We start from the raw sequence: 27,526 nt of genomic DNA, 5'->3' as shown, positions 1-27,526 counted from the left end.
AATTCTTCGGCAACCAACAAAGGGATTTCTGCTTCTAAGGCGGAAATATCCGTTCTACCGTTTCTGCGCGGCCTTTTGTGAAGCCAGGGATGCGAGGAAAGCTTTCATCGTGACTGATAGGCTTTGGCGCATTTGGAAACAGTATCACCGAAAATAAACGCCGTTCATATACCAAGCAATCGAGACATCTCATTTTCAAGTCACTGCACGACGTGCATGCACTTACGGAGTGGTGCAGAACATTAATGAAACGTGGTGACAGGCTTCCTCCGTTCTTTAACCGACCTAGAAGAAACGAAACCGCACGTGTTTACAATAGGAATGTGTAGAAGTGATCTGAGGAATTATTTTTTTTTTCGATAAATTAAATCCCTGAAAAAAAAAAGTCGTGTGCCCCTCCGTCTAACGACGACGATGGTTGAAACGCTCAGCTTTCTCGTGCAGGAATCGAACGTTGTCGCTGGGTTTGTAGGTGTTCGGAGAGTTTCGGTGACCGGACGGTCGCAATCAGTGAGACCGAGAAAGCGCCGCTTTAAATCCAAACTGCTTCTACCGTGTAGGAAGGGCGCAATCGGCTAGACGTCGGCTTCATAACGCACGGGACCCAGGTTCAATTTCGACCACGGGACGCGTTTTTTTTCTTGAGGCGCTTGATGTGCCTTAGCTAGTCATCATCATCGTTCGGGAAACCCATTGTGTAAAGTCTGCTTTCCTGCAGTGGCTTTTTGTGACGTCACGGTCGCCATACGTACGGCATAAAGAGCTTCGTTTTAAAGTGGTGGAATTGCTGGGTCTCGAACAAAGAACGTAAGCGTTTGCAGCCGAGAAGCTACCGGTTAGGCCACTTAGGCAGAACATGAGGTTGGTTCTACCAGTTCAAGAAGACTGCGGCAGTGTTCCAAATTCTAGGCCAACCACTAGACGGCGTTAGCTGTAACAGGAAGTGCCCGGCCTTCAGTGTCTGAGAAACAGAATGTCACGTTTTGCCGTACACCCATGAAGTCTACATGCATAAATTCCCAATAAAGTTATATTCTAGTCTACGCCTGATTACATACTTTGATCTTCATCATCTTCATGATTACTGGTTGTTTGTCACGTCACTGTTAGTACGTCACAGCTATGAAATCTTCCTTAGAAGGGTTCCGCCAGCCGGTGTTTTGTGTATTAAAAAATGACACCGCCAATGCGGGGTGCACCTCCAATTACCAGTTTTCTTTCTAAACAAGAACATACCTTTGAGCATGGTCATTCCACATCCGCAACCGACAAGTCTGGCGGGTTTTACTAGAAATCGATTGCGTCACCAAGTCTTTAACCTGGCAAAAAACCCAGCGAGCTGTGGCTCCGAACATTTCGTTGCATGAATTGGTTAAGCTAAGCGAACATTCGCACAGAAAACCTAAAGGGGCTATGAAGACAAAATACAAATTTGGTTCGAAAAAAAACTGCTTTGTCCCGAAAACAATCACGTCAGTTTTATCGCAAACTTGGAACAAATAATGGAGATAATAATAAGAAAAGATGAAGCAGTTGTTACTCACCTGCCACTTCCCGACGATTTCTCTATGACGTCACAGAATCTTGTTTGTGCGATTGGTGGTCGCCAACATAAGCCACCGCCAAGAAACATGACTGGACGGTGGTAGTGGCGCATCTGGTTCCGCGTGACCGTATCACTTAGAAGCTAAGGAGCAGCTTACACTCTGATAACGGTGTTTTTATTTCTAGCACATATAGCGTCACTCCTGCGCGAAATTGAAAAGTTTGTCTATATTTCTATCGTTTTTGCGCACAAGAAGCGTCTTTCGGGGATAAACGAAGCTGAGTGTATTACCGAAGCTTGTTTTTTTTTCGAATTGAACGTAATTGTATTTTGTGTTAATGGCCTCTTTAAATGGTCCACCCCAAAGCTGTTCATCAATAGTTGTGTTTACATTTGTGCTCGACACGGTGTGGGGCTTGAATGAAAACTTAGGAGTGACATGTGGGATGTAATGCCACTTGAGTTTTCGTTTTGTGTGGCGTGCGGAAATGTGAAATCAATGTCAAATATTAGTATTGCTTGAGTATTTCAGCGTCGTAAACAGGGCTCTTGACAGCGGAGCTGTTTAGGAGCTCGCAGGGTCCGTTGATGATGGACGTCACGCCAGGAGAAGGTACCCCGCAGGGCCGACAGATGCGCCACCACTTCGGCGCCGTCCAGTGCGCGATATCGGGCCATGCGCCGCGCACGTCCACCCCCTATACATGCGCCGATAAACTACCAGACTTCCGTGGGTGAGCTTCGAGTACGTACATACCGCGGCGAGTGACGTTGTGAGCGGTGGGAGGTCACCGCCAGCGTGCCGAAGTGAGCTCTGTTTTTTAGCAAAAGCCTGAGCCGGGCTAGTTGGTTGAACATACTCAATATTTGAGGCGCTAAACAATGGGGACCAGAAGAAACACGTAGACACAGACGCGTAGATACAGTGTATGCGTCTACGTGTTTCTTGTGGTCGCCGTTGTTTAGCGCCTCAAATATTCAGTCTGTGTCAGCACATTTTACAGCCACGGAAGTGGCTTTATTTCTTTGGAGTTCAAATTTCACGCTACGCTGTAGTTAAGAAACCAGGCTCGAATAATGAGGCATTCAATAGGCCTGATTGCGTGTTTTATGAGAAAAAGACAGCTTCTCGGCAATAGAGGGACATGCCTTGTGTTCGACAATAAATTAATAGCTTTCCAACTACTAAGCTATCTCATTACTCCACAATAAACTGCACATATACTTGGCTATACGAATTCGCTGACGTTCTGTTCCCGGTGATTTACCATAGTCGTATAGTTTGATTAATGCAGGAAGCAACTATGTGCCGTAAATACATAAAAAATACAATCTGCTCTGGTAAATACAATCTGCTTTGGTGGGATATCAGGCCGCGTTCTAGATACACATGCACCCAAATATGCGCAGTTCGTGCAGTGCGTACCTTTCGTGACAGGTGTCGTGTTTGTCCTTGTAAGCAGCACACTTTATTGCCCTTGATGATTTTTTATTGGATGAGCATTATGAGTGACCGTTGGGCCCGAGCGAAAAACACAAGTTCAATTCGTTTCGTCAACAGGTCACACGTTGGCAGGGAAATCGTCGAACAAAAACGCTAACGAACATGATGCAGCCCCACAAGCCTGCAATACTTGCTCGCTTTTTGAGGTCAGTGGAACGGAACTCTCAGCTGGGTTATTGGGGAGCTATGTTTCATGCATGAAATAACAAAATCTCCTGTTGTAAAAGGAACCACCTGCCATTTGAAGTCTCAATGATGAATATATCCCATGATGTTTTCATGTTCGCATTAGCAAGGGTTGCGCATGCAATGCAGGAAGTGAGGAGTAAAATATATCTACAAAATAATGGCAAGTAGCCAGGAATTTTAAGAGTTGCGAGTGGGCAGAGCCGTAAAATTTGTAGTGTCAGGTTGGCACTGCCTAAACTAACAAGGCATTTGTGGTACGAATTATGTTACCATGGGAAGCACGACAAGTATGAAAGGGAAGCGTTTCTGGTTTTGATTTGCCCCAGCCTGCGTAAGAGGGTGCGAGCAAGCAGGTTGAATACATCTTATTTCGATATTTTCTCGATGGAATAAAAATGAGGGAGGAATGAACAATGATATTTTTTCATGCAGACGTCGTCTCTCCCTTCATAGCATCGACTGCTGAAGATGATTCGGTGACACAGATGGACTTCGACCATCAAACGACTGTCTTGGCAGAAACTGTAAAAAAGGATGGCTAAGATTTAGTAGCAGGTAATTTAAATTGGCTGTAAACAGGAGGAATGACGTTTGCGCGTATTTTTGCATAACTGAAACACATTTACGGACATTCTCAGTGGTGGGGCAAGTAACTGCAATGGGTGCGCAAAAAAAACGTATAATAGAACCATTATGTGCCTCGTTAATGAACGAGTGTGTTTTTGAGTGCAACCTTGTATTGCGTGTGATCCTTTAGGAGTGCGTATTTAAGCTCAAATATTTTGTTAAAGAAGGCAAAAAAACGATGTTCTACTCTGTTATGTGTGAATGAAACGTTATGTGAAATGTCCGCAGTTTACTTAAAACGGGGACCTTACTACTCCTCAACAGTTTGAAATAGTTTACTGGTCTCAAACTCAAAATATACGAAAGACGTTTCGGGAGCACTATGGCTCCGTTGTTCACACTAAAGCAACCGGCTGGACGTTCCCGGTTTATGTAGCACTCAGAGCGTTTTCAGTGACTTTGCATAGATAGGATCTAAAGTTCCATCATTCCTGTTCAGCGTGTTGGACGTTGTCTGCATGATTATTGACTCGAAGTTTCGACGGGCTGATACATTTTTTTTTCGTTGTCATTATCTCTTTTTCGTTCCAGTTGATCTGATGGCCGGTTTCCTTCGCATACTTGGCGATGGCGTTTGTTAGTACCTTTTCCTTCCGTACGTGTACTATTATGAGCAATATGAAAGGGAACACAGGAACGCGTGGCAAACAGCCTCGAAACAGACTGGGAGCGATACGCGGACGGCGCTGTGAAAAACGAAGGGGGAAAGGAGTGGGTTTTTCACCCCTACCACGGTGGAATTTCTACAAAGCCGCAGCTTACGCCATTTCACCGATAATATGGTATCGTCAGACAGCCGATAAGGCGAACGGCGGGAATGGGAACAGTTATTAGAACAGCGCCCTCCTTTCGACTTTGTTTCCGACGGCGGCCGCTGCGTATCACTCATATCTGGGTCTGAGGGTGTTTTCTACGCGTTCCTGTGTTCCCTTTCATATTGCTCATAATAGTACGTCATTCTGGTGTTCTTTCAGGCGTCTCGTGAAGTCCTTCGTTTCGCCTATGTAAACCGATGAACCGTCGGCGCAGCAAATTTTGTAAACAACCCCCGCGAACATTTCGCGAGGCAGCTGGTCTTTCACGTTTACAAGCTGAGTCCGTATCTTGCTCGTTGGGACATGCGCAATAGTGACGCCGTGTTTGCGGATCCTATCTACGCAAATTCACTGAAAACGCTGCTGAGTACTACATAAACCACGGACGTCCGGCCGGCTGCTTCAGTGTGAACAAAGGAACCGAAGTGCTCCGGAAACGTCATTTGTATATTTTTAATTTCGTCAATGACCAGTCAACCATTTCAAGCATGTTTGCTGACCAGACGGTATGCCGTCAAACCCTCGACTCCTCAACAGTTTGATAAGATATGTTTGCCTCAGAAAACCTTTTTCTTTTCGTTTGAACTATGTATTTCAAACAGAACGCTTCGCTTATATATGGCTTAAGCTTCTTATCTTGATGGCATAAGTTATATGAATTCTCAAGCGCCCTTTTGGTATAAAATTCAGGCAAAGGCATGTGATGCACAAGTGTGTAAGGCACGTAATCAAGAAGTACGTGAAAACTACCACCTATAAGTGTTGGGGCTTGCTAGTTCACGTATTGAGGAAACCCTGGAACAATTACTGAATCTTTATTCTGCTCCACAAAGGAGGACAGTCAAGCTGCGCAAACATCATGCGAGGTAAACGCGATGGACACTCGCTTCTGTGTCATACGACAGGATGAGATTCACAGTTGCTCTTTATAGATAAGTCTAGAACAACAAATCGAGCTTCTCGAAAATGGAATGCTACTCTTTTACAGCAAGAGTGTCGTTACGTTTTTTAAAACATATACATTTGGGCAAAACAACACATATTTCGAAGTGTAATAATTCAGTGACTCACAGTTACAGCTGACGCTGCAAAAAACCCACAGATAATCATTACCAACAAAACGAGACTGCGAACAGGTTATACGCGAAGCAGAAATGCTGCTCGTAAATATGGGTTTACTTCAGGTCACCTGCATGCATTGCCATGCGCAACACTTTAAAGGATACTTACTACAATGTGATCTGTTAATACAAGGAACACCAGAGAACATTAATAAATAAACCTCATCTACAATCAATGTATGCTATTCCTCTGAAGCAGATTATACAGATTGAACCATTGACATCAAAGTGCCGGTAAGTGTTTTGCGCGTTGGGAAACCGCAACCCAGCCCAAACTGCACGAAATGGAGATCCAACTTTCTTGCTTACTTGTTTGGTTTCCGTCTTGCACACCATTTAAATGCACACCATTTAAGCCGTGTGTCTCCGTTTTTTTAAACAATGGTCCGTTTCTGGTCAGAGGGCCTGTTTTTATGCGTCAAATTTAGCGGTAGTGGCGGCGAGTTCTGTGCTATCTACAGGCGTTGTCTCTCGCCGGAACCGGGTCTAACTGTTATGTTGAGGGACAGGCAACCGGTGTCTGTAGAGTATATCCTCGCTAGCCCAAATGAAATGGCACTACTTAGAACACCTTGTACCAAAACGTATTCCCTAGTAGGGCCCTAGAACGTTTCAAAGCGGAATTTTTAAGCCGCCTGGCAACGTTCTTATAACTGTGCGGGAGATGAAAAGAGGTATTGAAAACTTGTCCTCAGCTAAAACAATTATAATGTGCTCTTTCCAATTACTTTATTTGGATTTTGAACCGCGCATTTGAACCGAAACCAAGCCGTCTGCTTACTAAGGGGAGTGTGATGTTTAGAAAGTACATGAGGCCACATTGCAAATTTCAGAACATTTATAGCCAAATTAAACTAATTTTCGTATACTGAATTATAAGTTCTTCATGGTTATAGCAATATGTAAAACGGTGGCTTTCATATGCTCTTTAGGACACGCACTTCAAAAAAATGGTTGGCTGCCCCTTTAAAAAGCAACTAACATCCTAATTAACTGCTTTTCTACAACATACAACGTACATAATTCCCTTTGGACGCATGTTCCAAAAAAGGAAACGCAGCCTGTTACAAACCCGGGCAAAATCTCCTGCTTGCACCAAAATTGAGCAAATACTCTTTGGGTTATTGAATGCGAAATTCCATAATTTGTGCTATGAGAACCCCATTGAAACTGCGGCATGACCATGGCCTTGAACGTAATGGGTGCACAAGTAGTTATGTTACTGACGCGCCTCTGACAGCTGTTCGCTGCGTGATGATCGTGTTTCGAATTTTGGTGGCACTGTTCGTCGTAGTACACGCATAGATAATGGCCGTGGTAGTGTGCATCGGCCAAGGTATCTTAATACGCGTTCTCGTGCGCGACAGGCTAGAGCAAATGAATAGGACCGCTATTTTTAGCTAAGGAAGGAATCTATAACGCTCGGAATAAATTTCAATTGCAGTTATATAATACAGATTTGCCTAGGTTATTACGCTAACTTCCCAGGTACTTTTTATTAATTTCTAGTTTCCGCCGAGGCAGGTAATAACGCTAGAAAGCACTCCCTTTAAGTTCCGAATAAACAACGTGTGTATGTACGTGTTATCGAGGCATTTTGGAACGACTCCGTGCTTAAACATTTACGCGACTTTCTAGTAGGTCGCTGCGTCTTTCAAGCGAACCTTCAAAGAATGTTAATCATTTTTGCTCTTCTATGCACACGTTGAGAAATAAACAGCCGGCTTTTAAAGAAGTAAGTATTTTAACTTAAAGGACGCAGTGTAAAGAACCCCCTTTTGGATGCTTGTTTACGGACAACACATAACCTAATTACTGAGCTAGCGTACCAGTAAAGTTTTTAAAGTGATAAGCAAAAAAAAATCTAAACAAACCATAAACAGGTACGGTGCAAAGGAAGTTCGCCTCACTTGAGCAGGGAGGGGCTTGAACTTGGGGTGGGGAAAATTTGGGGTGTAAGCAGTGATAACGGGGCTGCAAGAGGAAGGTTGAGGGTGAAAAACGTTAAGTGCTCTACCGCGACGTCAGCGGGCCCGCTGCCACAAAGGCGTGCGGGGCGCGTTTCATGACTAATGAAGCAGAAAGCATGTTGCCTACTATTTGCGTAGACTCTCATAAAGGCGGGCGACAGCCAAGCTCACTTTGAGGTTAGTAATGCACACTTCAACAACCTTTCTCAAAAGCGCACTTGATAGTCTCAAGTCAGCAACAAAGGAGACTACCAAGTATTGTTGTATTGTGTTACCACATGAAAAAACGAAATCTTTGTGAGCACAGCCGCTGACGTTACCTGTATTTTTTTGACGAAATTTGCGCTATATATATATATATATATATATATATATATATATATATATATATATATATATATATATATATATATATATATATATATATATATATATATATATATATATATATATATATATATATATATATATATATATCGCTGTGAAAGGGCTAAAGGGACCTTTCATCACTTTTTTAACGTTATTTTGAAAATATAAAATGCTTTCAGAGCGTATTCAACAAGCACATCCAGTACTTAAAATGTGGGGTCACAAAGCACATGAACTACATATTACTGCTCTACTCCCTTCAGGGAGCTTCAAAACTTGCTCAAAAGGTTTCTTCTTTTTGCGGTTTGGGCCTTATTTGCGTGCTTGACAGACGCCACTTGAGTTATATCGCGGCCATTGGCCTCCTTCGTTTTAGTTGCAACAGGGAAAGCATTCGATAGCAGCTTTAAAGAAAATGGCAGAAAGAGCAAGGCAGGAACTTCAAGGCGTATATGCTGCGACGAGATCACGCAGTGCCACTCTGTACTGACGCCACAGCTTTCACAGTGCTTGCATGCACAAAGAAGAAAGAAAGCGTTCATCAAAAGTGTTGCAGGGTCCCTTTAAGCTAGTGCAAAGGGAAGCAGTGCTGCAGAGTACACATGTAAATAAGCAACTATCTACTAACAAGAACGTGTGACAGCGTTTGGTTACAGCGGGCTGGGGTCAAATAATTTGAGTCTCCCAAGCCCTGAATTGCTCACACGTAAAACACAGAGTTGATAAAGAATTATATTTCGGTGACAGTAACGCAAAAGGAATGTTTTAAGGTGTTGCGCCGGCAGAAAGGTTCCCGTGCAACATGCATTCATTCAGATATGTAATAGTGAAGTGGCTAGTACATTTATGGCAAGAAATGCTAGGATAAACGAAGAAAAATGCATTTAAAGTACATTTTGGGCTTCATTACAATGAAGCATAGAACAAGAATTACCCACATTAAAAAATAAAAGTTACTGGGCTCACCCTTTCATCGGCACACTATTATGGATATGTGAACATGTCAATTACTTCCCTCACAGTGAAATCGATGACAGCGCCAGAGTAGATTTTCAATCGTAAACAATCATTCAATACTACCTCCCAAGAACTTGCCCTTCGTCCTATGTGCAACGATATGTTACGACGTGTAATAATGTTTTGGATGAACAAAATGAGAGGTGTTGGCAATTTCTATCATGGTGGAATTCATGACATCTTGGAAGAATGAAAATGGGTTTAGAACAGTGTTTTTGCAAACATCTGATCAAATCACAGTCACACGCTGATACTGTTCCTGGGATTTCCCTAAATGACTTACACTTATGCTGGTGTTCGCGTAAGACATCCGCCTGTCTTCACTTCTGAAGAACGGCGTTTGTGACATGGCTTTACGAAGGACGCTTAGGACCTGTGAAAGAAAAAAATAAATTAAGAGACACGAAGGCATAACGAAAATTCATGTTGCACTTCGGGAAGCCAATAAAAACAATTCTAAAGGGTAAAGGCAACGCGTAACTTTTATAACAACTGTAGAACGCAATTGTGTAGTAAGCACATACATTATCAGCGCAATGAAAGGCAGTTGCTGTAACACACCTTTCGTTATGCTTAAATTAAGCTGTAGCAAGTGGATGTAGAGAACCAAGATATGTAACATAATTAGGCGCTTTCGTATAATGTTGATTGATTGATTGTACGGTTTAACGCGCCGAGGCAACGTAGGCGATAAGGTGTGCTGTAGTGGAGGGCTCCGGATTACCTTTCGTATAATGTAGGGCGACGTGCTTTAGAGAATAGTTTAGAGCTCCTCTATATTTAATAAAGAAACAGCATCCGGCGCCAGGTTTCGATCCGCGGACTTTGCGGCCGCAGCGCGACGCTCTACCGACCAAGCCACGGACGCGACGTGATATCAGCGTTAGTGACGCGCCTTATATCTTTAACGCATTCAAACTACGTCGTCAGCGGCGTGCGTTGGCGACTCAGCGGCGTTATAGCGGCTTGATAACTGCGTGGTGTACACGTGATGGTACAAACCCGATGGAAGAGATGGAAGAGAAGGCGGCGAGGCGGTGGGCTGCGGGGGCCGAGCGCAAGCGCCGCAAGCGGGCCGACAACCGTGCATTCGCACTTTCACATTTCCCCTCGGGGAAATGCGGGGGAATTTTTTTAAATGAAAAGCATATCATCTTAAACACGTCCAGATTCTTTTGCTGTCGTTTCTCTGTCGTCTATTTGAACCTCTCTACGACCATATAGCCGCAAAAATACAGCGAAAAGTATATATAGGCTACTAAATACCCCAACTACTACCGCTGGTGATGGTGTAAGTAGTGCCAAATTTTCAATGCAAAGGAAGTTTGTGTAGCGTATTAGGAAAAACACTAGTGCATATTAAAAATTGAGCAGAGGTTAATATCAAGTTCGTCACGCGCTCGTCATCGGCTTTGGAGAAGGTTTACTACTCCCGTTGTGATGCCTCAACGACCACTGTATCTAGGTTACAGAGTTTCCTGAAAGCGAGATACCTAGTAGAAGGCGTGGCAAGCAGAGATGAAAGAGCAAGGCATAGAAAGTAGGAAACAACTGCATCATGGCGGAACAGTAATTTTATCCTGTGTGCAGTTTTATCCCGTAGCAGGTGTACAGTAGTTTTGCGTAGTCCCGAATCAGGAATGCCGTTCTAAGAATTGGTGTCTTGAAGCAGACTGTTGCAGAAAGTAGAATTAAGCCTAGTTCTACTAGGCTACTGCAAAACATTCCGTATTGGCAGAACGTCGATGTGGACTACTTGGTTTGTGGTTGTACAGCGAACGAGAGGATGGGCGGTAGAAGAACACACGACAAGCGCTAGAACCTAGGACTGGCGCCTGTCTTGTGTTCTTCTTCCGTCGTGTCCTCTCATGCGCCAAACAACAATACTTCACTGAGTAAACATTGTGACATAAATGCCACCATGCTGCCAGTTTCAAACTTCGACTTTTCTTGGCCATACTCATATAATGCGCTGGAACTCTAGAAGAGTCGCGGAAACAGATTACTCCTCTTTTATAATGAGACAAATTTACCATTCGCGATGCCGGCAGCTACTGACGCGATTTAGCGTATATGTGGTCTGCATTTTTCGAGAAACTTAAGGAGGGATTTTTTGTGAATATTTTGTAAGCTGCGTCAACCATTCCAGAACAATAGTTGCGACCCGCAGTTAATATTAATGCGAAGCTTCAAAGGTTAGTAATTACTGCTGCTAGTGGGGCAAATTACTGCCGCACGTACTTCGTTTAATCCTTTGCAAGGGGGTTGTGCTGGAACGCAGGAAGAAAAAAAAGGTGCAAGTGCTCTATTACCTTTACAAAAAGTTAATGTCAGCCGTGACCAGATGTTCCCAACTTTATAAGTGCCGTTGCAGCTAAAAAGAGACATCATATATGTTATTTAGTTTTCTGTATGTGTTCATACCTATCTGCGTTAGGACAGACTTCTCGGCATCACCCCCCGAAATGTCTCGAGGTGATCTTTCAGTCAGCTTGGACTTCAACGCAGTGCGGACTACGAAGATATGGACAAAAATTGTTGCCATGCTTGACATTTTCAAGTGAAACTTCCATATTCGAAACGTTCTCTCGGCTGATAGTGAAAACAGAAGTGGGCTCTTAAATAAAACGTGCAGAGGGGGCTCTGAAGCTTAAAACAATTGCCAGCCTAACTAACTAAGACTAACGTTCAGCCGGTTCAGTGTATTCCGTGTTTGTTATTTTATGTATAGGTCAGCTTTGTTAGACACTGATGTCATTGCACGTTAAATATTTTCCTGCATAAATGACTTTTCACAGCCTAGTTGCGTCTGGGAGTGGGACTGGGAGAAAATATTTGACCAACTCTGTCAAAGCCACTGAGAAGATTGAAATGGAAGTAATCGCTGGAGCGTGGCTTCCAGGTGGAACGTCTTGAGTTAACTACTGCCGCCAAGCATCCTTATTGCTATAATTACTATACTCTATCACCATATTTACTATAATTACTAAACACTATAAGTATTTGTTAGTGATGAAAACAACTCCTAGGGATCAGCCCATCCTGACTGTTCCCGATATATGTTTGTAGCAGATAGCGCCTAAGAGACCACTGAGTGGTTATTAAGGCACTACATGAGGACTTTTGCATGGTGATGCAGTGACGTCACCAGAATGTCTTGTGGGGTTGGTCGTCATAAAATAAACGTTTCATCTAAACTTTTACAAGTACTCCTGTGCAATTCTCTCAGTGGACAAGCGAAATCAAACGTGTGGGAAGGTTTAATTTGATTGTTGGGTTTAACGCACCTCCGCAATGAAGGCGATGAGGCGCGCCGTAGTGGAGGGCTCCGGATTAATTTTGACCACCTGGGGATCTTTAACGTGCGCCGAAATCTCGAACACACGGGCGTTTTTGCTTTCCGCCTCAATCAGAAAAGCTGCCACCGCGGCTAGGGATCAAACCCGCGTCGTCGTGCTCAGCAGCGCAACGCCTTAGCCACTGAGCCGCCGCGGCGGGTAAATGTGTGGGAGGGTCTCACGCACATCAATAACGTGTTATTGGATGTTGCATACATTTGAGACATTTTCCCGTTAACCTCAGTAGACGATTATCAAAATCTATTGGACGTTGTTGGGGTTTGCGTTATGCGTTGGGTTATATGTTATGTCTTGTTATTTTTGCGGTCGCAGTCTCTAAAGGTACGAGTACTTTTTTACAGCCCACTTTTAGCGGAAGTTGTCAGAGGGCAGTCTACCTCGCTCTATACCCTTAGTAAGGAAAGTGCTGACAATCCAGGGAACTGAATAAATACACTTCATATCTATCTTCCTTCAATGTAAGCGACCCATGAATAGACAAATTTGCGACATTTCATTCTGTATTCGAAGCGCGCAGAATGTTAGTGATTAGGTCTGTTGCCGTTTCGAAATTTCACAGCACGCAAAGCCGCACACTTAGATTCAAAATACGTCACTCAGGAAATGTCTCTCCGCTGCCTTGCGCAGTAAAGTATAATTATGAGGAGTAGCCATCACTTGAGACAGAATAACAGCGAAATCACGAGAACAGTGCACGTCTAAAGCCAGCAATTTTAGCATGTGCCCATCAAAATTTTTATGCGTAAATCAACACACTGGCGCCGCAGAAAAAGTGCGCTCGACCGCAGCATGAGCAGCCTGCTGAGGTACTGTTTACGCTTCAATGTAAAAAAAACATTAACAAAAAATTGCGCCCACCTCCCCGCGAGGAGAACCCTGTGTTGATGCGACGCATCGTGTGGTTCACTTGGTGTTTCCGATGGATTGATTCTAAAATCACGTCGGGAACGCGTATGATTATTATGTTTTATGATTATTATTATGTTTTATTGGCCAATATTGGTCAATCTCTCTAAGTGGTATGCTTGGGGCCTCGCTGTCGCAACGACCTTTATTCCATCATTGTTGCTGTAAGTGGGAGCTTCTTTTCTTTTATTGCAAGTGTTAATCATTGCCCCACCATGCCTTGTATCAGTAGCATCTTGACGTAGTTTGAATGAGTCAAGGATATAAGGCACGTTTGTAGCATTTTATTCTGTCTCGGTTTTGTGGCGCAGTGGGAAGAGCACCATGTACCTCGCGTTCCGCCCACAGGGTCATGGGATGGAAACCGGGCGCCGCTAACTATTTTTTTTTATAGTGTAAGGGGAGGGTGTGGACGGACAACAACGCCGTATGGAGGGACAAGGCGAGCGAATGAGATGCAGTCGCATCTAAAAAAACAGCAAAAGCACATAATATTTCCGCTTACCTCTCCGTTGAAGAAGCAGAAGAGAAGAGCAACGCAAAGACCCTGAAGAGAAGGGGAAGTACAAAGGGTGTAAACAAATGGCGCATCTTTAAAGCGCTCCCGCTTTAGTGAACGCTGTAGGACTTCTTGAAGCCATTTAGCCCAAATTTAACGTTACACCACACCACAATAAGCACAGTTGTGCCGGCAGGAGTAGCATCGAGAAAACAGTATGGCTTCACCACGGTTAGTGCTAATGCACTTCGCACATGCCAAAACGGCAGCAAATGCTTGATGAGAGTTTTAAAGATATCTGGGGCAATCGAACATTCTATATCCTAAATTTGGTTTAATTACTAGGACATATTGGAACATTACCTTGGTTTGAACAAATTGGATCATTAAAGCGCAAACAAGAGGGCTCACAGAAAGCACGAAAGATGTATATGGGCACTGAAAGCTTGTAAGCTTTCTGTATATGCTGGCGTCCGTCTTATTTGTGCATTTCCTTCATCCATTTAAAACTAGTACTTTTACCGCACAATTGTTAATGGCACTTTCTTGCCTAATCCAATCGCAATAGGCGCTTCGTCTTTTGGTATTTTAGCATTCTCTTGCGTGGCGAGCTCACTCGTGAAAGACGGGAACGAAAGGATGCCTGGAAGTCCTAATGTTTTTTTTTTTTTTTTTTGCCGACAAACAGGACCCTCCTACGTTGACAATCGAGGGGGTCAGAAATTCTACGGTGGAAAAAGCGTTTTAGGAGAGTTTAACTGACCATCCGCTTGACCATTGGTTTTCAGTTTGTAATCGCACTTGGTTCCTCGACGACCTGAGTTCATTACTCTCACTGTGGGGGACGCTTTTGGAAATATGTTTACCTTGACACCTTCTGAGGCTAAAAGCTCATCGTGTTGGGACGGCGGCTTTGTGGTCCTCGGAGCAACAGAAAGCAGGTACAATTAAAGTGGGGCGTGAAGTAATGTGAAAATGTTAAAAATAGCGTCCCAGAAAGTACTGAAGACCGTGGAGAGTTTGAGATGTCAGTACCCAGGAGGTTGACCTCTCTTGGCTAGGTAAAGGTAGTGCTGGGCGACGTCAATTATATTACCGACGACAGTCATACTTGACGCTAACTTAACCACGTCTAAATTGTGAGTTCAGGAACAAAAGGACAGCCGAGCGAAAAACGCAATATGCTAAGGACGCATTAATGATCAGGCTGAGCCTGATCACTACTCTGACGGTAGGCAAGGGTTTGACAAACTGCATGTGCGCGGAATGGTCGCTCCAAAAAATCAATTACTGAAATTGCCAAAGCATTCTGGGTGGGCGTTAAGCATGTAAAATGTGCTCTGCTGCATGTTTCTGCTTATCGTTTCACGGTTTCCGTCGCATAGCTTCTTGTTTCGCATGGGTTCAAGCATGGATCAGTGCAAAGTCTAGGAAGGTCTCAGTTAAAATTGCGTAGAAAATTGCGAATTTTTTATAGAAGCCTACCTGAACGCATTTCTCTTGTGAATATTTATTCAGCTGCAATGTCGTTGGATGATAATACAGCTGAATGTTATCACATCTTATCGTATTATTGGCTACCAGTTCTTGTAGTGGAGAATGCACATGTCTGAGTGTGTAGACGTTTGCAGGGGAATAGTTGAAGATTTGTACCTGTAGAGAAGTGACCAGCACTGAGATGATCTCGTAAGCGAGAAAAATAGATCCCTTGTCTGGCCTGAACGGCGTCATCAGATAGTGCAAACCCAGTAGCGGAAGCAAAATCAGTGTGGCTCGTACAGCCTTCCTGAAAAAAAAAAAGGAAAAGTACGATGTAAGCAGTGGCACACAGTAAATGTTGAAGCGACCGCGTGGGAGATAACCCTTTTTAAGCAGTTTTCGAAAGACACTTATTGCTCTTGTAACGGCATGGGAACTCAATGCATTATCAGTAGAAGGGAAAAATATGAACGGTTATAAAGAAAATACAATGTAATGGTGTCAGAGTTTTCTTTTTTTGCCTTGAATACATGACCTTTTCTAAAAACGACGCATAACACTACATGATAATTTTGTTATCTGCGCGATTGCTTGATGACATGAGGTTTCCGTGAGGTCTACGACTTCATTGTAAGAGTTTCTTACAAATTTCTCCAGCTATTTTTTGAGTAAATTTCTAGCTTCGGACGACTGCACCATACACACAAATAAAACCAATGTTCCTTAAAAGTAATTCGACTGGAAGGAAGTAGACCGACCCGACTATGGCTCTAACTTTGGCATCCCTATTATTTTGTTACTTGAGCGGAGTTCTTGGCACTGGGTCTGCCAAAAACACAGGTTCAGTTTCGATCATTATGAAAGCTTTTGGGGAGAATTAAACAATATTTAAAAATTCTGTCGTTTAAGGGCGTAGGTGAGAAACAAAAAACTTTTCTTATCATAAGAATTACTACACTTTTGCAGTTCATACAAGAACCCGCGATGAGGGTCGCAGTGTTACCTTGTGCTCTCATTGTCGGGCGAGTTGACGGCCCGGAGTTTCGTGACCAGCACTCGAACGATGTTCACAAGGAAGGCAAAACTGAGCTGAAGAGAAGAAGAGAGACTGGACGTCGATAACTCTTTACGGGCCACGAAACAAACGTAAATTAAGCGTAATCTATATACATTCTCAAGCATTCTTCTGCCTCTGAGACCTAGATTAAAATATGAGGGTCAGAAGTTCAACAAGCCTAATTCTGAGCATACGACGGAGATAACTAGTAAATGTGGAAGTTTTGTTTAAGTGTACTTCTGAATTCATTACAGAAATTGAATGAAAGATACTCTTCAAGGATTAAATAAAAATTGGAACGGTTCCAGTAATCCTACCTTTGCTATATTTATTCCCATTTACGAATAAATAATGGATGTAAAAATATGTGAAGCCTACTCTTGCAAATAATTGCCCCCGTCGTTGCTAACTGTACCGTGTAATATAACGCGCCGTGTATTTTTATCTTGAATGAAACCAGGCGCAAACGTTACAGGACGCAGAAAGGAGTACACAGGACAAGCGCTGGTCTAACAACTGAAAAATTTATTAGGCAGAAAAGAAATATATAGGCAGCAGATACCACACCCCCAAACACCAGAAAAACAAACAAAAAACGCAGAACACTGCGCAAGCAAGAAGAAACATTGCATGCCAAAATAGAAAAAACAAACATGCGCCAAAATCAACTCACGAGCCCCTGAGATACATGATCTCTTTTGCATGAATCATTACACTTGCTTGGCTAACGCACTTATCTTTCCTATCATCAATGTGGTACACCTCAACTATTTCCCGTGTTATCTGGCGATTATGCTTGAACAAAATGACAGTCTCTGAAAAATTCGGAGTGCAGCCACATTTCTTGCAGTGAGAAGACAAATGCGACGAGGCTGCCCCTTTCAATGATAACTGATGCTCACGTAAACGCACATTCAGGCACCGTCCAGTTTGTCCCACGTACGTGCGCCGACACGGGGATAGGGGAATACTGTAAACGACGCCCATAGCGCATGACACATAGCGGTTATCATGTTTAACCTTACATCCTACACTTTGTCTGCCAGGACCGCCGCTTGCCCTACTAGCAACTCTGGCACAAATAGAGCGTAGTTTATTCCGGGCGGTTATAGCAACCTGAACACCGTATCTCGAACCAACTCTCTTCAGCCTGTGCGTAATGCCATGAACATACGGAATTACAGCAATGTTTCTTTTTGTTTCAGCCACATCTTCAGCAACCTCTTTCTTTGTTCCAGACTTAACCAGTTTCACAAGTTTTTCGCAAGCCCATGACAACACTGCTTCAGGAAATCCAGCCTGCCGCAACTTTCGCACTTGCTCTTTAAAACTGTTTTCCATCAAATGCACACAAGACTTAGTGACAGCAGACCGCAAGCATGATAAGGCAATTCCGTTCTTTACTAGCTTGGTGTGACCAGACGAAAACGGCAACAATGGCTTCACAGATCGTGGGGCGTACATCCAACAAATTTTCCCGCTCCCAAACCGCACAGACAAATCTAAATACTGAATACACCCTTCTTTCAATGCTTCAAAGGTGAATGATAGACCAAGCCCCCTTTGTTTGAAAACCTTTAAGATGTCAACCGTTGACCGGAGGCAGGAGGCTTTGTCAAAAATGACCAAGTAGTCATCCACATAGCGGAAAACTTTGTGCACCATACCTTTTAAATCCTTAGCACCATACCTTTTTAATACCTTGTGCACCATACCTTTTAAATACCTTTTAAATTTTTAGCTTTTATCTCGTCAACTGGCACGCGTTTTTCATCCTGGGTCAAACCGACGTGCGGCACCCCAGGGGCTAACACTGAAACACTACCCGGAGGAAGGCACAACTGAAAATAGTTCATGTTATAGTTAGATACGGTCCCGTCAATTTAGCAATCAGTCGTTGATTTCGGACTGAACACCAAACTGAACAATCTTACCATACCGACATGGTTGAATGAAAAATAAAAATATTTAAATCAAATGTACCCATACGAAACGCTTCGACAAAGCAATAAATTGCTGGGAGACTTTGTTAAGAATAATGTTTCATGTTACGTTCTGCTGATGTACTAAATTATTAAAAGTAATTCGCTGACTTAAGCGTTCAAGCACATATATATTCATGCTCGCACATGAGCCGCACCCGAGGACATCGCTGCTAATTGTGGACTCTACGCATGCAGTTCATAGCTCGCCAACGGAAACACAACGCAAGTAGTGCATAACAACGCTCACCAGTATGGAGATGCAGACAGGAACGCTGAGTATATAGGTGTACCAAACGTCGTGTTCTACCCAGCACCTATAAGCATGTTGCAGCACAAGAAAACAGTATTTGAGCGCCTTTGTGAAAGAACCCGTAAGATTCATTAGGAGCGAAAATACTGTAGTTGTCAACGCAACAACAATGTTCCTACGGCCGGTTAGGAGGAGAAATTAACAGTAAAAGTATTTATGGATACGAAGAACGCAGACATTGCAGTCATTACATGTGTTCACAGTGCATGCATGCTACGTCTAGCCTGCACGTCCGGTGTGGTTATTCCCACAATTATCCGCTGCTCTGTTGGAGGGATTAAATTAAACACATGTCCCGCTTTCGTCTTTGCGCCACGCTGTACGGAGGCGAAAAAAACACTCGCGCTTAGGAGTCATTGGTTCGGGGTGGGTAAATGGCATACTTCATGCACAGGACAGAACGAAGGGACGCGGACACAGCGCTGTGTCCGCGTCCCTTCGTTCTGTCCGGTTTCTGTGCGATGCGAGTGAAGAACGTCAGAATCACAACTGGCTCAGCAGTCAACACTGGGAAGATGTTGTTAGGTTTAAAAGTTAATCCATGGGCTTTCAGCAGGTCCTGCTGCATGCTCCAGGCGCTTATTCAACGCGTCAAATCTACAATTTGATTTTGGCTTTGATCGCAGCAGGTTGGCCGCCCTTTATGATGCGAGGGCAGGCCTTGGTGGACCATTAACACGTTTTGCATAGCTTTATCTTCACCCCTCAAAATTTGTGCTGTGGTAAGGCCTTTATTACTAGCCTACAAAATCCCTCCCAAAATGGTTAGCGCTCCAGGTTTTCTAGAGCTGTTTTCTAGAGCAAGCGGCTTACTGAAGCGTGTAAAGTACCTGTTCCAGCTAAACAAACATGTAACAGGATTTCACCTAACTGCTGACAGAAACAATAGGTCTCGCGAACGCGTGATCGCTTTGATTAGTAAGAAAGAATCTTTGAATGGTTTGAAAGATTGAGCTAAAATAATTCTCTAAATAAAGTCCAAAGTCCAATATTCCATGCTCATTTCTCTCTTTTCACCGTGAACAAAGGCACTCCCCATGAACATGCCAGATCTAGCACAGAGGTGAATAGCATAAGGTAGAGAGGATCCCGTACATTCTTGATGACTCGGCATCTTGTCCCCGCATAGCAGCGTACGCTATAGTTGGCACCAGGGGAAAACCTGAAAAAAGAACAACTTTGGTCTCTTTCCTACAAAACAGTAAACAAGACCCGCAGCCACACGCATTACGCCAAAGTATGTAGCCTGCCTGCCCCTTCCCTACCGCTCCAAGCGCATTCATGAATGTTTTCGCCCATCGGTGCCACCAACAAATGCCTACTTTACGACATGCACATACCATGACAAGTCTCGTCAAACAATTTGGACATGCGCCGTATGACTATACAACAACTGAGTGAATTCGCTCGCCAAAATGGTGACAAAAAGCAGTGAACACGATGGTAGGGTATCTGTACGTTCTCTATTCAATCCCTCGTCCACGCATTTAAACTTTAAGCAGTTGTCGTTCTGTATTTTTGCCGCCTTTCAAAACTAAACTCACTCGTACGATACTATTAAGGCGTGTTTATTCCGCGTCTGCATCAAACCCCGATTGAAAATGTTGCTGACGGTCAGTACAATGATAGATTTTCATAACAATGATGTACTATCAGCACGGTGTTTACCAAATTGTCTTAACGTTACTCTAATGAAACATTAAAACCAGAAACCATTATTTAAATTGCTACTTTTTGTTTGGGAACTTGAAGTGAACCGTTAGCCTCGAAGCTGTGCAAGAACTAAAAGAAAACGACATCGTTCTAACACCCTCGTACTTCCAGTAAGCGCGCGTCGTGGAGTGTGTGCGTCCCCATTTTTGCTTATAACGGGCCAATCACGATATGCTACAGTCAAAGATTTGGACGACCACCAGAGTAACGCAGACCACGAAACAAAATTCTGGCTGGCCAAAACGCACCCCACCCGATGATGAGAAACCACTTCAGCAGCTTGTCCTCAGCGATGAAAGCGAACACGAGTAGCGTGTGCAAGTAGAGTCCCTCGCAGAACATCCAGAAGTAGTTGCACAGCAGAAAATATTGCGTCACCACGTGCAGGCCCTGGCACCAGCCCTGCGAATACACGGAGATAAAAGAAATTAGCAGTTGCTTAGCTCAGCTATGCCAGGATATACATAGCGTGAGCTAGGGTTGAGCTGGTTATTCTTAGCTCTCCTGGTTGTCTAGGATTAGCTCGCTTACCATGCTTTAATGACACACACATAGTATACGCAGTATGTGACACGTGTATATTTGTTAAGCGGCTCCGGCGCAGCGTCACCAATCGCTCCAGAGCTAAGCTGGTTCCACAGGCTCACGCCGGTGTTGCTGCGACGCACGTGCCATCGCTTCCACACCCGGCCACCCCTCGCAAGATCATCAAGTGGACCGGGCCACCACGTTCGGAGCGCATGTCGGCGAAGACACTGGGCGCGTGGTGGGCGTGAGAGACGCCGGGTAGCGAGCACAGTTCTGTGCGCCGTGGACGTCACTTCTCCTCGCGCATGCGTAGCACGGCTCTCCAGGAGCCACGCGAAACTGTTCAACGTCGGCCAGTGTAGCTCACGCGACGAAATGGTATGTTTTCTGAGATGTCAATACGAACAAAACCTCTGTTAATGTGCTTCTTATCAGGGACGAACTCTTCGGTTACTGTCCATAACTGCTTAAGTTCCAAAGCTTATTTTAGGACGCACAGTGTAATGTGCTGTATAGTTAAATTGTACCAGAGCGGGTCCCAATGTTGGCAACCGCACGTGGGACCTGCCATGCTACTACACAGAAAATTGTCAGCATTATACAATAAATGAGCTGGAAAAACAAAACAATACATTACTGAAATATAAATACCATAGTAAATGTCAGTCACAATACGTTATCTATTGAGAGGAAAAGCAATCTGATGTATAAAACATGCCGGACGTCCATTCGGGATAGATAAAACACCTAAATAATGAAGATACTAGTTATAAAGCTGTTGTCAGTAAGTGGAACCTTGCAGGTGTTTCGTACAGGAAAGCGCAGGACTGTAAGCTTAAAACGTAGTATCCAGTGAGGCAAACTTCTTTCTGTGAAGAATTGCGCTGCACGGGTGCACGGCAATTTGATTTCGCTCTGTGTATACGGACTCCCGAATCGTTCAGCGCGTTGCGTCCAAATGTGTTGCTGTATTGCAAATTTTTATAGAAAATAATCTTGCGTCCGATCATTTCCTGTTCGATTGTTGCATAAATTCAAAGTGAAGGATGAGTTTTATTGTAGACGAAATAAGCTTATGGGAATGCCTTGTGTTAGTCTTACCGGATTTTCTTCGATGACGTGCGGCTGCGCTATAATGTAGGTGTACCATAATATCCAACAGAGATTGTTGATAATGAACGATGTGAACAAGTTTTTGTGAATGGTGATTCGCCTGCACCGAAGCGACCTGCAAAGAGACAAAAAAATACCCCTCTTTATTTTGAACTATCGAACTGGTTATTCTAATATAGCTATTAATCATCTTTAATTTGCAATATTGAACTCTGTATTCTGATATCACTATCCTTCGGAAAACTATCTCTTTATCTGTCACCCAAGACACTTAAAATTTTTTACACTATTTGTTCAAACCCACACTTAGAAACAAAAGTACTCTCAGCTTTTTTCAGGGAACAAATTATGTTACTTACACGGAGTCTGGTAATTGGATTAGAGCTAGACCCATAATTGCATGTTCAGTTTAATTTCTAGTTAGTGCGCACACTTAGATCAAAATTCTATTGCTTCATGTGAGGCTTTTATTCTTGACGAAATAGCAAAATATAAAGAAACATCGTTGTTATAGTTTTACTTATGGCTGAATAGGAAATCTGCTTTCGAGACAACGCTACCCCAAGAAATGTCATCGCCAAAATTAAGTCGAAACTTCTGCACGACCGCGTCTCCACCGATTCTCATATCCAAAGCTTTTGTGGTTTCTTTTCATTAGATCATTCACTGAACAGGCTGCTTGTGTTCCATAGAAATTACCTGAAAATGTGAGTCGAATAACGTTTTTTTTTTTTTTCAATTTCATGCTGACTGATCACTCCGTAGCGCTCAGTGGTCATGTGCTCGTACGAATATTCATGAAACGCTCAGTTTCGTGTTGTCAATTTAGAATTAGTTGGAGATGATGGAATTTTTCCGGGGCTCTACGGGCCGAAGCGCCGCAGCGGACGCCAACCGATTTAGACTGCCCGTGTTTATACGGGCATTCGGTGAAATCTCGTCACACGGGCGTTATCGTTTGTCCCCTCGTTAAGAAAAACTTCATTATCCCTTCCTAAGGAACGTTGATAGAAGCAAGAAAGCTTTCTGACGATCAAAACTGTGTTGATACCTTCGGTAACATTGCGTCGAACTTTCACTGAAAGTGCGTGCGTCAAACTTTCAACGACCCAAATCGCGGAGGAAGAACGAACCATGCAACGATGTTTTCGCGCACTAAGTAAACCCATCTACGACCGATCTAAATGTATCCTGATACGTTGTTTATGAGATAAAGGTATACTACTCTCCTCTCTGATTATGATAGATGCGTGTATTGTTTTATCGAGAACCGGCACTTTTTTGCAATTTTCAAGTAACCGTTTTGAACAATAGAACCCCGGTTTAACACACGCGCCGTGTGTCCATAATGTTATCAGAGCTTTTTCAGTCGACCAACCGGTCTACGGGGAAATTCATTAGTTTTTGACAGGACGCCAACGCTCCCACTCAGAGAGTTTTCGCTCTATGAATTGCCGCCGTGGTCGGTATCGAATCCCCGTCCTTGGGATCGGGGCACAATGCCTCAGACACTGAGCCACCACGGCTGGTTTGCTGGGTAACGGGATGAAATTCAGCATCACGCATCTTGCTGCGTTACTGTGCTAGGTGGCCCAGGTATCGGACAAGCGGTATAAATTCCCCTTCGCAAAAGCACAGCCATACAGTTTCAAATTGATCACGAGGAAACGTGTACACTCCGCTTGAAAGCTTGAACTTTCGGCCTTTGGCTCCTGTATTTCCCGTTAACCAGGAATATTTTTCGCGTCAGCCGAACAAGAAGTTATTTATGTAGGATGCCTGAAGGACTTTCCAAGCATGACGAGGCGGTTCTTCACCGTGTGCGGCTAAATGTCGCTTACACCAATTACTTTCGATTCAAGACGAAACAGGCCGCTTCCCCCTTGTGCACTCTTTGTGATGTGCGCGAGGACTTGAACCACGTGCTATGTGAGTGTACGCGGTATAGAGCCGCCAGAACGTCCCTTTCAGTGTCCTTGGGTCTTCCGCTGTCTAGAGGCCTAACTCTAAGTGACGTGCTAGGCCCTTGGACGAACTCTAAACGAGCATCTCGAGCGACAAAAGCTCTACTGTCTTTCCTGCGAAGCACAGGATTTGATCGTACTCTTTAAACAGGACTCTCTTAATAAGCGCGTCATCTTCATCACAGTCATTCTCATCATCTCTTCATCGATTTCATTTTTTTTATATACATCTGGTGTGGCAAGCTAGGCGCCTTGGCCAGGCTAACCTCACCAGTATCATTAAAGACTACTCTCTCTCTCTCTCTCTCTCTCTCTCTCTCTCTCTCTCTCTCTCTCTCTCTCTCTCTCTCTCTCTCTCTCTCTCTCTCTCTCTCTATTTATGTCAGCATCGAGCGACACCGCCAAATGTGTTGTTTTTGTGTCGGTACAATTATGTATAAGAGGAGCAAGTGTTTTTACGTTATACGAATTAAGCAATACTTCCTTTCTAAAATTGTACACCGCTTTCGTTGTTTTTTTTTCCTGCTGACGCACTGTTTGATTGCATGAACTGTATTGCGAGTATCTTTTAGGCAGGCAGTAAAATAAAACAATCACACGGAAAGACAACAGAGAATGAAAACAACTCACCTGAAATAACAAAATATGAACAATGACACAGCCAGCGCGGCCAACGATATCGAGTACCCAGTGACGTACAACAGGTTGATTAAATTCCGGAACTGCAAAATGACAATGAAGCGAGCACATGTTAAAGCTGGATGCCGGTTCAAGGAAGGCTCAGCTGCCACCAAATAGCTTGAGTGATACTGAGACCAGACAAGCGAAATAGTAAGAAATGTTAATAGTTATGACTACGTTCCTTTATCTGAAGAGTTTTCAAGAACATGAGGTACACACTTGTAAGTCTTGGGTGTCGACACAGGCCGTGTAGTTGGACCAGGCGTTGCCTGTTATAGGGTGGCGGAACCACGTCCCGTTAGCAGTGCATTGCTTGTGAGCCTCCCCTTTCAATAGAAAGAACGAAAACGGCGATCATCGTATCAACATACTATTTACCACCAATAAAAATTTAGTGAGTTCAATGATGTCACGTTTTTGTGGCTAAAGAAGCAGCTTCCTAGTTTTTAAGCGAAGCTTGTATTGCCTGATTTGCGCCGTCGGTGGTGTTTGCCTAACCCCTTGGGGATTCCCTCTCTCTCTCCCTCCTCACGCGCAGCCGTTGCTCGTCGTTCGCAGGCTGCGAGCACCCGCACAAGTGGCGCGCCAAATCACGCCATGATGGCTTGCGCCGCTGGTGTCGTCGCGAAAAGCCTTGCTCCTTAGCATTCCCCTATCTCGCTTCCTCCACGTTCGCAGCTGTCGCTTCTTTGCGTATCTGGAGCCCAAGGACTCGGGTTCGATTCCCGGCCACGGTGGCAGCAAAACGCGAAAACTCCCCCCGCATGTCGAGATTTCGGCTCTCATTAGATTCCCAGGTGGTCAAAATCATTCCGGGCTCTCCACTACGGCGCACCTCATATCCCGGCTGTAGCGTCGGTGCGTTAAACCCCCCAACCAATCATGCATAGAGACCGAATTGAGCTCCTCGTTTCCGAATGTACAGCCAGTCTCTTGTGGACACGAGCCAACGATGACCTAAACAGGATAGCTCCTGAATATAAATGAGAATGCAAGGCGTTAACGAGTTCGCCATCGGTCGCATTTTGAGCGCGCCCGACAACTTTTGATTACTTTAGTGCCGAGACTCACTGGACGAGAGAAATCCGGCCACAAAGTGAGGGCAGGGCGCGTGCACCGTCAGTCCCGGAGGCGTGTCGTTCCAGCAGTTCCAGCCATCCCACGTCCGGGGACACATCGATTCGTTTGCTCCTGCGGAAAACCACATTTGCATACTTGGAAAGGAGTTTCCCCACCGAGGCAGAGTGAATGCGGGAACGCATACCTGTATCGCGGGCAGGCTTCAGCAGTACGTGTTCGAGGCAGTGCTTGAAGTCGTTAATCTTCTGCGGCCACATCCAGTTCTCTCCCCTCAGCGAGCTCTGCTCCCAAGGAACGTAATCGCCGATATCATCCGAAATTTCCCTCAAGAGCTGCAATTCGGAGTCCTGAAATGAGCGCAGAGGGATGAGGTCTTTTATGTGTTCCGTCTTGTTAAGGAAATGTCGCTAAATATATAGCTTGTATTCACTGACGAGGCGGGCATGCAGGCAACGATGAGAGTGCGGCGCCAGTGGTTACGTCGGCCTCCGCGGGATGACGGCACTTGTCCGTGCTAAACACATGATTTGTGTTCGACGTTCCAAACTCTACCTTACCGGTCGCGCAGTAATGCCTCGCGTCCAACGGGAGTGCTATTAATAACACCTCTGTTGACACCACCGTTAACAATCGGTTGGAAACGGAGCAGGCGACGCACGCCGGTGTTTTTTTTATTCGGCGTGCGGGCGAAGTGGCACAAGCCGCGCCATGTACGTGGCGCAGTGGCCATGTCCGTGGCAGTTTCCAGTGTTGCCAAGCGAAGAAATTGACAGCTACACTTTTCAATGAATACCATCTATATAGGGTCATACAGCCCGATATACGCACCTATTGCAAAAGAGAAATGCGGTCACGTTCGATGTGCGTGTGCGAGTACCGATATCATGCGGTGCTTTTTCCTTAATATCTCTGAACTGACACTTATTAGGAATACTTGTATATTTACTGTGAAATTTGAGCTCGTTCTAGTTATTTAATAACGTCCAGTTCCACCCGTTTTCTCCGTTTTAGTCTCAATGCCCCATGTATGGAATAATTGTTATATTGCATACCAATGCACACATGCTCTTTATGGATTGTTTAAGTTGCCAGATACACAATAAGAACAGTATTATCAGTTGTTTTTATGTGGCCGGATAGATAAGATATTTACAAAAGCATCTACCTTGAATATAAACCGCGATATACAATAATTTTTTAATGCAGTGGTTTAGTAAGAGCTGATTCGAAAACGCGTTTCTGTGGAACCATTGTGTTAGAGCTTTGGTCTTATTCTACATTCTTCTTTTGGGAACTTAATACCCCACTGCCTGTATCCTAATTTTTAAACTGATGGTGAATGTTAAACCGGGGTCCTTATTGGCTGCACAAGCCGTTTTCACGGCTTTGATACGGTATTACAAATTTAAAAGTGTCCATCAAGCGCAAAATTTTCTCAAATGCGTGCTTTTAAAATGCACTGAAAATAACAGAGATTAAAATTATAGCTGGCCTGCTCTGATTCGATCGTTACCATTCAATCATCAGTGTAAAAGTAGCCTCGACAAGCGCGGTGTTCTCATCGGGCTTTTTGACGCACTTTTATTACTTGCCATACTTGCCAGATATGGGCGCGCCATCCAGTACGCGTGTTTAAGCGACTCTTTGTTTCAGCGAAAAGGACACATCTACCGTAAACAATCGTTGAGCGTCGA

At 44.1% G+C, this 27,526-nt stretch overlaps 1 protein-coding gene across 5 annotated transcripts in view; it reads right to left on the bottom strand.

The window, feature by feature from the left end:
- Positions 1-3,239: 3,239 nt before the first annotated feature.
- Positions 3,240-27,526, bottom strand: part of LOC144169380 (calcitonin gene-related peptide type 1 receptor-like) — a 163,251-nt gene continuing 138,964 nt past the window's right edge. For 3 of the 5 annotated variants that reach the window (XM_077698498.1, XM_077698500.1, XM_077698499.1), the window contains 14 exons: positions 26,017-26,179; positions 25,824-25,943; positions 24,972-25,078; positions 24,702-24,793; positions 22,096-22,222; positions 20,715-20,868; positions 19,849-19,915; positions 18,691-18,757; positions 16,405-16,490; positions 15,576-15,708; positions 13,929-13,970; positions 9,442-9,531; positions 7,677-7,776; positions 3,240-3,761 (listed from right to left, as the gene is read on the bottom strand). In XM_077698498.1, the coding sequence (XP_077554624.1) occupies positions 3,739-3,761; positions 7,677-7,776; positions 9,442-9,531; positions 13,929-13,970; positions 15,576-15,708; positions 16,405-16,490; positions 18,691-18,757; positions 19,849-19,915; positions 20,715-20,868; positions 22,096-22,222; positions 24,702-24,793; positions 24,972-25,078; positions 25,824-25,943; positions 26,017-26,179 (1,371 nt within the window). In that variant the 3' untranslated portion in view covers positions 3,240-3,738. The remainder of the gene's footprint in view (positions 3,762-7,676; positions 7,777-9,441; positions 9,532-13,928; positions 13,971-15,575; positions 15,709-16,404; positions 16,491-18,690; positions 18,758-19,848; positions 19,916-20,714; positions 20,869-22,095; positions 22,223-24,701; positions 24,794-24,971; positions 25,079-25,823; positions 25,944-26,016; positions 26,180-27,526) is intronic. The other 2 variants (XM_077698501.1, XM_077698502.1) reach the window with 2 other exon arrangements.

The sequence above is a fragment of the Haemaphysalis longicornis genome, unplaced genomic scaffold (assembly GCF_048455015.1).
Source record: "Haemaphysalis longicornis isolate Haplotype H1 unplaced genomic scaffold, Haemaphysalis longicornis Haplotype H1 scaffold_2, whole genome shotgun sequence".
NCBI classification, from domain to species: domain Eukaryota; kingdom Metazoa; phylum Arthropoda; class Arachnida; order Ixodida; family Ixodidae; genus Haemaphysalis; species Haemaphysalis longicornis.
The sequence above is the reverse complement of the archived record's forward strand: the minus strand, read 5'-3'. Positions and strand labels throughout refer to the sequence as shown.